The sequence below is a fragment of the Prionailurus bengalensis genome, chromosome E4 (genome assembly GCF_016509475.1).
Source record: "Prionailurus bengalensis isolate Pbe53 chromosome E4, Fcat_Pben_1.1_paternal_pri, whole genome shotgun sequence".
NCBI classification, from domain to species: domain Eukaryota; kingdom Metazoa; phylum Chordata; class Mammalia; order Carnivora; family Felidae; genus Prionailurus; species Prionailurus bengalensis.
In genome coordinates this window covers 22124782-22137516 of record NC_057360.1, presented here as the reverse complement: position 1 = coordinate 22137516, position 12735 = coordinate 22124782, and the positions used below count along the sequence as shown (strand labels likewise).

The following is a 12735-nucleotide window of genomic DNA, read 5'->3' as shown; positions in this document are numbered from 1 at the left end:
TTCATCCTTATGAATAACCAGCTCTGTAAATATTTTTCTCTGTTACCTTATTTATCCTTTTTTCTTTAGGTCCAGCAATGAGAAAAATAGTTTCTATTCTAAATCCCATTTATTGGACAACAGCCAAGGAGATAGGAGAAGCAGTCAATGGCTTCACCCTCACCAATGCAGTCTTCAAGAGAGAAACCCAGGTGGAATTTGCAACTGGTTAGTGCCAACTAAACTTAATATTTAAGTCTAATATTTAACTATAAAAAACAGGATTGCCTAAAAGTTGCTGGCTAAGAAAAATACACTTATATATTCCCCCAGAGAATAATTTTAAAGTTTTTGATGCAGTCTTATCATAAATGATATAAAAGCAATTTCATATTTCCCTGTAAACTTTTACTGACATGGCTCTATAAGAGGCCATATGTTTTCAGACAATATCGTGATTTTTTATACCCCAAAAGTGTTTTCTCATCGTTTCTCTATTTTTTCTCTTTAAATCCTCAGAGAGGGTTTTAAAGGCCAAACCAGAGCAGAAAATGAGTCCTTGCTGTTAAATAAAGACTTTTGTCTATGAACCTGAGATTCAATCAGGACACCTTACAGAGATCTTTTTATCAAAAAGATGGAAGTAAAAATAAGCAAAGCTAAGGGTTTTTCTCTTTGCCCTTAGTCTTAATGAATATGTATTAGCTATTCATGGCCCTTTCCAAGTGCATACAGATTTTTATAGACCTCCATTACAAATCTTTTCAAAGGTGAACAGCCGCAGTGGCAGTGCTCTTTAAAGAAGAAAGACTGAGGAAGGGGCTTTATGCAGCCCAGAAGCCCATGAGGGTTTTTCATGGCCATCCACTTACTAAGATGCCCCTCTGCTGTTTCTTGAAGCATCGTAAAAAACAAAGCCCTATGTGGTTATTGCCAATCTACCTGGTGAAGCTGTCTGTCCCTTCTCTTAGACCATCCATTTTTGTAGAATTGCCTTGCTATTGCTTGTGAGTTTAAAACATGGAATCCTTTGCATAATCATACACTACGTTTTTGCCACAGAAAAAGAAATTTTGAACATACCATTCAATTACCCTAACACTTTAATTCGGGGACTGAGTGCTAATTTAATCTTTTATTGCCTTTGTTTATGAAGTTTGAACTAAAATAACATAGCTGAACTGACACTTAAGGTAAGTCTGCTGTGTGCTTACACAAACCATATATTTTTTGCTGTTAAAATGAATGAATTGTAATTCCCAGGAGAAATCTTGCGGATGACTCATATTGCCCGGGGTTTGGATTCTGATGGTGCTTTGCTCCTAGATATTTTTGTGAGCGGTTATGTCCTGCAGCTTCAGTCACCTGCTGAAGTCACTGTAAAGGTAAAAATGTCAGGATAACCTCTCTTCACTGTTTATTGGAGTAATGGTAAGATTAGGAATCAAAGATCTATAGAAAAAAAAAACATGGATACCATGTGTAGTTTCCCTTGTTTGCTATAGGGAATAAATATCTAAACCACTAAGGTTAGAAATGGCTAGTTTGTCTTTGTATAAAAATCTTTAGGAATAAGTCCTTACACAGTCTTACTGGTTTCCTGAACATGACCGTACAAGTAGTATTTTATTTAGAGCTACAGTTGACCCTTGAACAACATGGGGGTATATAGGGTGCCAACTCCCTGGACAGTCAAAAATCACGTATGACTTTTGACTCTAAAAACTTAACTACTAATAGCCTACTGTTGACTAGAAGCCTCACCCATATCATAACCAGTCAATTACACATATTTTTTGTGTTATATGTATTATATACTGTATTCTTACAATAAAGTAAGCTAGAGAACAGAAAATGTTACTAAATTGCAAGGAAGAGAAAATACACTTATAGTACCGTACTGTATTTATTTTTAAAAGATCATATAAATTGACCCATGCAGCTCAAATCATGCTGTTCAAGCTATATTTTTAGCCTCTTAGCCTTTATTTTTCTAATTGTGCATCTTGTAATACCCTCAAGAAAAAAAAAAATCTAATCATCAAATCTATACTGTCTTCCTTAGGATTACACAGAGGACTACATTCAGACAGGTCCTGGGCAGCTGTATGCCTACTCAACCCGGCTGTTCACCATTGATGGCATCAGTGTCCCATACACATGGAACCACACTGTTTTCTATGATGAGGCACAGGGAAGAATGCCTTTCTTGGTAGAAACACTTCATGCTTCCTCTGTAGAATCTGACTACAACCAATTAGAAGAGACACTGGGTTTTAAAATCCATGCTTCAATTTCCAAAGGTACCTTGGTCAAAGATCATTTTTCCATCCAGTCCTTTCTAAAAGAACAAAATGGGGGCAACTGGCTGGCTCAGTAGGTATAGCCTGCAGCTCTTGATCTTGGGGTTGTGAGTTTGAGCCCCACGTTGGGTGTAGAGATTACTTTTTAAAAATCTTAGGGAAAAAATGTATTTAATAACTTAAAAAAGGGTAAAAGAATTGCATCGATGCCATTCACAATAAAGATATTAGGGCACAGACCAAACCTAGTGATATAAGATTTTCATGTATGTTGTCTATGTTTTGTGGTAGGTAAAGCCATTTTAAAGCCAATCCCACTGGAGTTCTAATTTGGATTACTAATCTGCAGAAAGGTTTAAAAATATATCCTCTGGCAGAATGAGGTTTTCTTTGGGTGCTCCAGGCCATTTTTCTTATTCTGACTCTCGTGTTTGTCAAGGAATTTTTTAATTGCTGAAACAATGTAAAAGTGTATGTTGACCTACCATAGCCAAAGTGGAATGAGCCCAAATGTCCATAAACTGATGAATGGATAAAGAAGATGTGGTATGATATACATACACACACACACACACACACACACACACACACAGAAACATACATACACACACACGATGGAATATTACTTGGGGATTAAAAAGAATGAAATCTTGCCATTTGCAACAATGTGGATAGAACTAGAGTGTATTATGCTAAGCAAAATCAGTCAGAAAAAGACAAATATCATATGATCTTAGATGTGGAATTTAAGAAACAAAACAGATGAACACAGGAGAAGGGAAGCAAAAATAAGATAAAAACAGAGAGGGAGACAAACTATAAGAGAATCTTAAATACAGAGAACAAACTGAGGGTTGCTGGTGGGGTGTTGGGTGAGGCGATGCGCTAAATGGGTGATGGTCATTAAGGAGGACACTTGTTGGGATGAGCACTGGGTGTTGTGTGTAAGTGATGAATCAGTAAATTCTATTCCTGAAATCATTATTACACTATATGTTAACTAACTTGGATTTAAATTTTTTTAAAAGTGTATGTCAACCTAAACTAATAAAAAAAAAGTTTCCATATTTTAAAAGCAGTTTTTAAAAATTGTGCAGCAATAATCAGGATTCTGTCATTTCTTATTCCTGGACATTATAATGTTTCAACTGCTTTTCATTTTCTAAGCATAATTCTACAACCCTTGATCTCAGTGGTCTCGCTATGCTGTGTAGTTCTTTGATGTGTCTTTACCCTGAGATCCCTGTTTAGTTATAAGAGACATCCAAACAATCACCATTCTGTGTTCCATGAAGCTCTGATGCTAAGAGATACTTGCATGTGGTTTTATTATGGACACTAAGTGTTTGAATGGCTTTAACTCTGAACTTTAGGCTCCTATGAGTACACTTAATATAATTCATATTGGTCTTCGCTATGTACTGGCTTTCTTAAGTAGATCCAATTAGATTTTAAGTAGCATCATTTTGTCTTATCATGCTCCATACACTAAAAATTCATTTTTGCAATTTACTCTTGCTTTCACCACTTGTGTATATGACTATTTTCTTCATTAACAGCTATCAGAACTGTCATTGAATTTGAGATCATAGTAATCTAGGAGAACATGTTCACATTTTTTGAGATAATCATAGATTCATAAGCCTTATACCGAGTAGAGCTCCACACCACCCACATGTCGCCATCACCACCTCATTTTACTATGGTTGTGCATGTTCAGGTCACAGAGACAAAAGAAAAGAGCCATTGGAATGAAGATTTCTGTTTCTTTTCCTCAATGCCCACTTTTCAAGTCTAATCTCTGTTTTTACTTTTTCCAAAACTTAGTATAATTAAAAGAAGACAACTTGATGTAAGACTTTCGTTAAAAATGAACTTACACCATCCAGGACAAAGGGAATTAAAATGATTTTTTAAAGTCGTGTGCATTTGTTGCCCAATCATGTAAATTCTCTAAGCCTGAACTACTTGAAGGTCTTTGTGGTATCTGTAACATTGTAGTTGGGGGATCTGGATTCCACAATTGGAGAAGACACACTATAGGACATTTATAACCCCTTACTATTTTAGCTACTATGAGTCTATGAATTACATCTGGTATCTGTGCACATTTGTTGAGGTTCCTGTGAAATACAAGAATTATGTGCTTGCAATTTCTTTATAAGTGACCACCAGGGGGCAAGCTTGCATTCTTGGTTGCTTAACCACCAAGTTCTTTCTCTTCTGTATTGGGTCTAGACAAGAGCTCTGACTACAGTGCAGTTAGAATTACCTAGAGAGCTTCATGAAAGTTCAGATCTCAAGGCACAGAGACTTTGGCTTAACTAGTCTAAGGTAGGGCCTGGAAGTCTGTATTTTTAATGCAGCATTAAATGATTCTAATGTATCTGGTCTGCACATCAGCATTTGGAAACTGCTGGTCAAGTCAACTCACAAATATAAATCAATACATTTTAAAAAATTGTTATATCTTTAAAATAAAAAATTGTTTTTAAAATATAATTATGAAATATATTTATATTTTACACATTCATTAGCAAAAGGCATCAGAAAAAATAAAAGAAAGATCAGTTTAACTACAAGTAAATTTTTAAACACTTCTTCATGGGAGAAAAAAACAAAATTGAGAAGGTGAAATATATATCAAGAAAGAATATTTGCATTGTGTATTATAGATAACTATGATTAATCTTATACAAGGCTCTTAAAAGTCAGTAAGAAGGGGTGCCTGGCTAACTCAATGGGTAGAGCATGCGACTCTTGATCTCAGGGTCGTGAGTTCAAGCCCCATGTGGGCATAGAGTTGGCTTAAAAAAAATAAATAAAAATAGCAGTGCCTGGGTGGCTCAGTCAGTTAAATGTCCAACTCTTGGTTTTGGCTCAGGTCGTGATCTCACAGTTTCGTGAGTTCGAGCCCCACGCCAGGTTCTACACTGTCAGCATGGAGCCTGCTTGGGATTCTCTCTTCCTCTCTCTCTGCCCCTTCCCTACTTGTGCTGTCTCTGTCTCTCTCAAAAAAAATGATAAACCTTTAAAATTTTTTTAAAAATTAAAAGCATTGTTAAAAAATCAATTAAAAGAAAGCAACACCCCAACAAAAAATACATAAAAGCTATGAACAGCAAATTCACAAAGGAAGAAATAATAATGACAAAATGAATGTGAAAAACTGTCTAACCTCACTAATAAGCAAAGAAATATAACCTAAAACAATGAGGTACCATTTTCCAATTATCATTGTCAGAGATTTAAAAATATGATAACCACTCAGTATCAGAGAGGTATGGGGAAATGAACACCCTTGTACATACTGCAATCAGTGGTTAATTCATGTGATGTTTCTGGAAAGCAGTATGTATCAGTAACCTTTCAAACATTCAGATCTTGGTAGTTATCTCATTCTGGGGGTCTGCCCTAAGAAAATCACAGAAATGGCCAATAATAAATAGCCTGGAAGCAAGAGGTAAATATGTAAATGATGGTAAATATGTAAATATGATAAACTCTTAAACAGTCATTAAAATAATTTTAAAGGAATGTTTAACTCATTTATTCAAAATACTTGTTCAGTGCTTTCTGTGTACCACCTACTGTTTTGGGGATTGACAATAAAACAAAGAAGAGTATGCATGGCCTAATAATAATTGAAAAGCAGCATACAATATGATCTAAACCTGGGTTGCCCACACCACAGTGATTATAAGGAAACTTTTATACTGATTGAAAACAGAGATTCCTAGGCTGACTGGGATAGGAGCAAGGATCTATATTTTTAATAACCTCTATTTTATGATCAATAAACTTTGACAATTATTAATCTCTAGAGTGCAAGATCCTTTTTGAAGTGTATACTTTTTTTTTTTAATTTTTTTTTTCAACGTTTATTTATTTTTGGGACAGAGAGAGACAGAGCATGAACGGGGGAGGGGCAGAGAGAGAGGGAGACACAGAATCGGAAACAGGCTCCAGGCTCTGAGCCATCAGCCCAGAGCCCGACGCGGGGCTCGAACTCACGGACCGCGAGATCGTGACCTGGCTGAAGTCAGACGCTTAACCGACTGCGCCACCCAGGCGCCCCATTGAAGTGTATACTTATAGAAGAAAAAACATCAAAATGTTGGCAGTAGTTTGTTTCAAGTGACAAATTTACAGGGAAATCTATACTTCTCAAAGTTTCTGTAATTATTATACATTGCAATAACACAAATATTTTGTATTGCCCCCCACTCTGTCTAAAGGAAATCATAACTAATATAATTCAAAACAGCATACTTTAACTATAACATAAAGAATAAAAAAAAGGAATACTTTGGTAACTCGAAAGGTGTTTTGTTTAAGTTTCTTTATGTCAATAATGTTTGAAAAATATTTGCTAAATTGCTTAAACCAGTGAAGGCAGAGTTACTTTCTAAGGAAAGATTCCCTAACTAGCTTATTTGTTCTTGTTACTATGTTTGTTTTTATCATAATATGCCTGTCTCCCCTTGCTTTGACTGCATGGGAAACAATTGGTCACACATAGGGGACTCTGACCCAGATGCTTTACACTGCAAATGAAAGAGATCTACAAAAGGAGAGGAGTTCTTCATTCGAGTTTCTGGTTGTCACTGGCATAAGTTATTTTTAAGTGGCTTGAAAATAGTGTTCCTGCTTCTAGAACAGGCAGCATAAGTAAAGGCTAGAAGAATAAATAGGACTTTGTCTATGGTTATACCTTATGTACACATTGATTCTGGATCCTTTTGCATGATCACAGAATGGTTTGGCTTCATTTTATTTTGATTAATGTAAATAAATTTAAACAGAAAATCTATTTCCAATGGCTGCTTGCCAATCATCTCTGGACTGTGATTCATTTAGTTCTCAGTTGGGAACAGGAAAAGTCTTCCATTCCTGCTTGTTTTCACCTATTGCATTTGTTGCACAATGTGTTCCATCTTTGGCATATCTTCCCAGGGAAGATTGTACTGGAAAGAAACAAGGTACTGACATTCTAACAAGCCAATTAATTTTCCTTTTCTCTCTGTGGTAGGAGATCGCAGTAATCAGTGCCCATCTGGGTTTGCCTTAGACTCAGTTGGACCCTTTTGTGCTGGTAAGAACAGGAATAATGAATTTTTGTTTTGATAAAAAATATTAGTAATGGAATCTGTTTAATGGACATTTATTGCCATTTTGCTAGATATGTAATTTTCACAACAGTCTTACAAGTGTTCCATTTTATGAGTGAGGAAATCGAGATGGAAAGAAGTTAAGTGGGGGTGCCTAAGACCACTCAGCTATCAGGTGTCAGAGCTAGATTGGAATTTAAGGCAGCTGCAAAGCCCGTACTCTTTCAATCTGACCACAATCAAGTGTGTCAGGGATCGTGATCAAGTACAGAGATGAAGTGAGCACGGGAACAAAACACTGGACTCTTGTCATTTGATGGCCATGGATGTGAAACATAATAATAATCCAACTCTAAGCCATCTAACCCTAGAATTGCTCAGAGGATAAGGGCAGGACTGTGGGCCGAGGACTAATGACTAAGCCAGCCCCATATCATCGAAGTGCCAGTACAAGAGAGCCACAGATAACTAAATAGCTACGTAAACAGCTGGAGGAGCTCAAGTTTGCATACACAGTGCCTTTCTTTCACTGGTAGGCAATTTAATGTAGTATAGTGGTAGATAAGTGGTCTTTAGAAACTATACTGTCCAGGTTCAAATTTCAGCTCTGCCAATAATGACCTGTGTGACCTTGGGCAATTTATTTAACCTCTTTGTTCCTCAATTTTATCCTGCAAAATGAGGATAGTAATAAAAGCATCTGTCTCCTAGGCATGTTGTGAGGAATGCGTTAAGGTAGGTAAAAAAGCATTTAGATCCCAGGATATGGTCATTTTATCTTAGCTGTCATCCCTGTTGTTTTAGAATTCATCTAAACATCTTCACTATCAAAGATTATTTGGGGACCCAAAATTAATTTATTCCTGCTTCTATTCTGCGGCACCTAGAGCATTTTCTGTTAGGTTTGATTCAACTCACTGTGCTCTGTAAGCAACTATTTTACAAACTACCTTCATGGACTTTACTAACTTCTAGTAAGTAGGGGGTTTACAGACCAATTGGGCCTTTTTGTTCCTTGTTTCAGATGAAGATGAATGTGCAGCCGGGAATCCCTGCTCCCATATCTGCCACAACACCGTGGGAACCTATCATTGCTCCTGCTCAAAAGGCCTCACCATAGCTGCCGACGGAAGGACTTGTCAAGGTATTCACCAAGCTGAGTCTAATAGATACAGCCAAGCAATGGTCACAGAGAGCTCTGACCTAGGAAAAGTGTGGTAGGCCAGTGTTCTTTCCTACTCTTTCCTCCTCCATGTTGGCAATAAACACGGAAGATCTTCTCTCAGGTTGAGAGAGGAACAGACAGAATACTGCTCACACACTGCCTTCATGTGGGGCACTGTACAAGCAGGGAAGCCGGTAGTGACTCCCTTAATCCCCACAACACCTTGTGGAGATACTCATTTTACAATGACGAAACTAAGAAATAAAGAAGTTACATAAGGAATTTAAGTAAATTGCACAATCCTAGTAGCATGTTAAGAGCATTGAAAAAAAAAACTTTGTTTTTCAGTATTGTTGACACACAATGTTACATTATCTACAGGTATATAACTTAGCGATTTGACAAATTTATACACTGTGCTATGTTCACCACAAGTATAGCTAGCATCTGTCCCAGTGCATCACTATTACAATATCATCGATTGTGTTTCTCATGCTGTGCCTTTTAGTCCCATGACTTATCCTGTAACTGAAAGCCTGTATCTCCCACTCCCCTTCACCCATTTTGCCCATCCCCTCACCCCAGAAAATACTTTTCTATCAGACTCTAAATATACGTCAAAGTTAGAATTGTATAAGAAGCTTATTTATAAATAAAATTTTAAATGATGAAGAAAGAAAAGGATTACTCCCTTTATGTCCAAGGAGACGCCCTTCTAAATGCCAAAGAGACAGAGAGAAAGGGTGTAGGATGGGATAAAAATAACGTTTATGGAAATGTCCGGTGTGGATTGAGCACCTATATACATTATTTCCTTTAATTTTCAAAGCAACACTGAGAGACAGATATTATCCTCATTTTACAAATGAGAAAACTGAAATATCAGAAAGGAGAAGTAATGTTTTTAAAGCCACCTAATTTGTCAGTGATCTAGTGGATGGGTTAGTCTGCAAACATATCACACTAAACTCCTATGAACTCATCATCAATTTAATCCACCCGAAAGGACTCAACCACATTATTCAGCATTCTTGCTCTGGTACATTTTCAAGTATCATTTATGGCTTTTCTTAACCCCATTTTATATAGGTTTTTGGGTTGGTTTTCTTCAACTCATCTTAGTTGAATGACTCACTTCATTGCAGATATCGATGAGTGTGCTTTAGGTGGACATGCCTGCCATGCTGGTCAGGACTGTGACAATACCATTGGATCCTATCGCTGTGTGGTCCGTTGTGGAATTGGCTTTCGAAGAACTTCTGATGGGCTGAGTTGTCAAGGTATAAAAATGGAATCCCTTGCTTTATCTTCATTATACTAAGAATTAAGACTCTCTGCCTTTTGAATCATTTAAAGGATACTCTGCTTTATAGATTGTGCTTCTTGATAAGATTTTAGATGTAATATTCCATGGCTATTTTAAATATTTGTAGCACAATAGTTTTGAATAATAACATTTGCCTATTATATTTGAGAGAAGAGATTATATAGCATGATCTAAGAGGCTCTATTTCATAAGACCCCACCACATAAGACTATCAGATATTTATTGCAGGATGTTTTTAATAGACTTTATGTTTTACAGAAGTTTTAGATTTACAGAAAAATGGAGTGGAAGGTAGATTTCGCATATACTCCCCACCCCAACTCATGCATAGCACCCCCCACTATCAACATCCTGCCCTAGAGTAGCAAAATTTTTACCAAGGATGAACCCACATCAACACATCATTATGACCCAAAGTTCTTTATTTACATTAGGATTCACTCTTGGTGTTGTATACGCTATGGATTTTGACAAGTAATAACATGTATCCTGTATCATAGTATCATAAGGAATAGTTTGTCTCCCCTAAAAATCCTCAATGCTTTGCCTATTCATCCCTCACTTCCCCCCAAGCCTCTGGCAAGCCACTGATCTTTTTATTATCTCCACAGTATTATGTTTTCCAGAATATCATATGGTTGGAATCACATAGCATATAGCCTTTCCAAATTAACCTTTTTCACTTAATAATATGCATTTTAGTTTTCTTTATGTCTTTTCATGAGTTGATAGTTCTTATCTTTTTAGTGTTGAATAATATTCCATTTTATTAATGTACTATAGTTTATTTATCTATTCAGCTACTGAAGGACATCCTGGTGCTTCCAAGGATGAATAAAGCTGCTGTCAGGGTCTTTTCATAGAGACAGAAATAGCGGATACAAAACTGAATGCCTAACAATACTACAAAAGTGATTGAATTATGGTATGTCCATACCAGGAACCATTGTACGGCCATTATAGAGTGGAATGCTGTTCAACTATTAGGCTTAGAGGAATTTTCATGAGGTATTGTCGAGTGAAAACACCAAGGTGTAGAAAACTACACATAACTTGTGTAGAAACAAAGCAATAACCAAAGATAAAGGAAATGGATTTATATTTTTAGATAGAGATATGCATTTGTACGTACAAGAGACATGTTATTATTTATACTAGATTGTTAATGCAGGTTGACTTTGGTAGGCAAGGAAGGTAAAAAAGGATAAAGGAAGCCAAGCAGAAAAAAGAAGAAAAAAACTACACTAAGAAAGCATTTTTAAAGTATATGATCACTTTCGGGCGCCTGGGTGGCGCAGTCGGTTAAGCGTCCGACTTCAGCCAGGTCACGATCTCGCGGTCCGTGAGTTCGAGCCCCGCGTCGGGCTCTGGGCTGATGGCTCAGAGCCTGGAGCCTGTTTCCGATTCTGTGTCTCCCTCTCTCTCTGCCCCTCCCCCGTTCATGTTCTGTCTCTCTCTCTGTCCCAAAAATGAATAAACTTTGAAAAAAAAAAAAAAAAAATTAAAGTATATGATCACTTTGTGCGTTTATAGTAACATGCAGATTTTGAAAGATTAAAAGAGCTCATACACCTGAAACTAATATTACACAATATGTTAAGTAACTAAAACTTCAAAACTTTAAGAAGAAAAGAAATTTCAAAATAAAAAATATAAATAAAAGAGTTCAAATGGAAGACAAGTACAAAATAAAACATAGGCAATCTTGAGTTTGGGAATGTAAGGTGGGGATATGAAAAGCCTAAGTGTGGTGATTGTTCCTTTGAAGGGTTTGGGATAGAACAACAGAGAAGTAGAAAGAAATTGAGATGCGGACAGACCTGAGAGAGGGATTATGGTAGGAGAGACTGGGTTATGTCCATAGGGGTATGGGAAAGATGACAGTAAGGAGGAAGAACTTTAAAAATGCACACAAGGAGGGAATGATGAATGGACCACAATCCTCATCTTGGTGAGGACGGAGGAGATGGCCTCAGAGCTTGAACACTCAAGCAGAGAAACTTTTCTTACATGGGAGAAGAGGTCTCTTTTCCTCTGGGACTAGAAGGAAGGAAGGGAAGAAGGTACATAAAACAGGCAAATGCACACAAATTTGGGGGATTTGTGCCTGCACATTTTTTTTTTATTCTACTATGCCCCAGATGGCATTTGGGAAGATTAATTTGGTGATGACTGTGGACACTGACAAATGCCAAAGTTGCTGCTTTTAGTGGTAAAGACTTGCATCGGGCTGACAGCAGCAAAACTGGGGAAGGAAACTGAATTGCAAAAGATACTGCAGAAGACTTTGACTCCCCCCCCCCCCCATCTTCAGTGTTCTAGTCTGTCAGCAACATTCTTAGAAACAGAAATGGGAGCCATCTGGTAAAATAAAGTAAGGAAGTGTTGCATCCACATAGTTTGGAGTCACTAGCAAATGTCTACCTTTGAGGAGTATTGAGAGATATGTTCTCCAGCAGTTAATCTCGTCAATTATCTAGCAGATCATATGAGAGCAATTGTATTAGATTTGAGAGCAATTGTATTGGATTCATTTCAGGGAAGATCTTAAACATGATAATGATATCATTAAAATGTTTAACATTTGAAATAAATTAACCCAAGTTTCCTAATAGCATATAATGAAAGTTTTGTTTTATTTAACAGATATTAATGAATGTCAAGAATCCAGCCCCTGTCACCACCGCTGTTTCAATGCCATTGGAAGTTTTCACTGTGGATGTGAACCTGGGTATCAGCTCAAAGGCAGAAAATGTATAGGTAAGAAAACGGCTTTAAATTCAAAGCAATGACATCTTTGTAATTTCTAAAGATATTTGATCTAATCCCTTTGCTGTGTCCTGGGCTGAA

The 12735-nt window shown here is 36.9% G+C and overlaps 1 protein-coding gene across 2 annotated transcripts in view; it reads left to right on the top strand.

Annotated features, from left to right (window-relative positions):
- HMCN1 (hemicentin 1) overlaps positions 1 to 12735 on the top strand; it is a 465703-nt gene that overhangs the window by 433315 nt on the left and 19653 nt on the right. For both annotated transcript variants that reach the window (XM_043568168.1, XM_043568169.1), the window contains exons 95-101: positions 70 to 207; positions 1243 to 1364; positions 2045 to 2282; positions 7315 to 7377; positions 8418 to 8537; positions 9704 to 9838; positions 12532 to 12645. In XM_043568168.1, coding sequence (XP_043424103.1) covers positions 70 to 207; positions 1243 to 1364; positions 2045 to 2282; positions 7315 to 7377; positions 8418 to 8537; positions 9704 to 9838; positions 12532 to 12645 — 930 coding nt within the window. The remainder of the gene's footprint in view (positions 1 to 69; positions 208 to 1242; positions 1365 to 2044; positions 2283 to 7314; positions 7378 to 8417; positions 8538 to 9703; positions 9839 to 12531; positions 12646 to 12735) is intronic.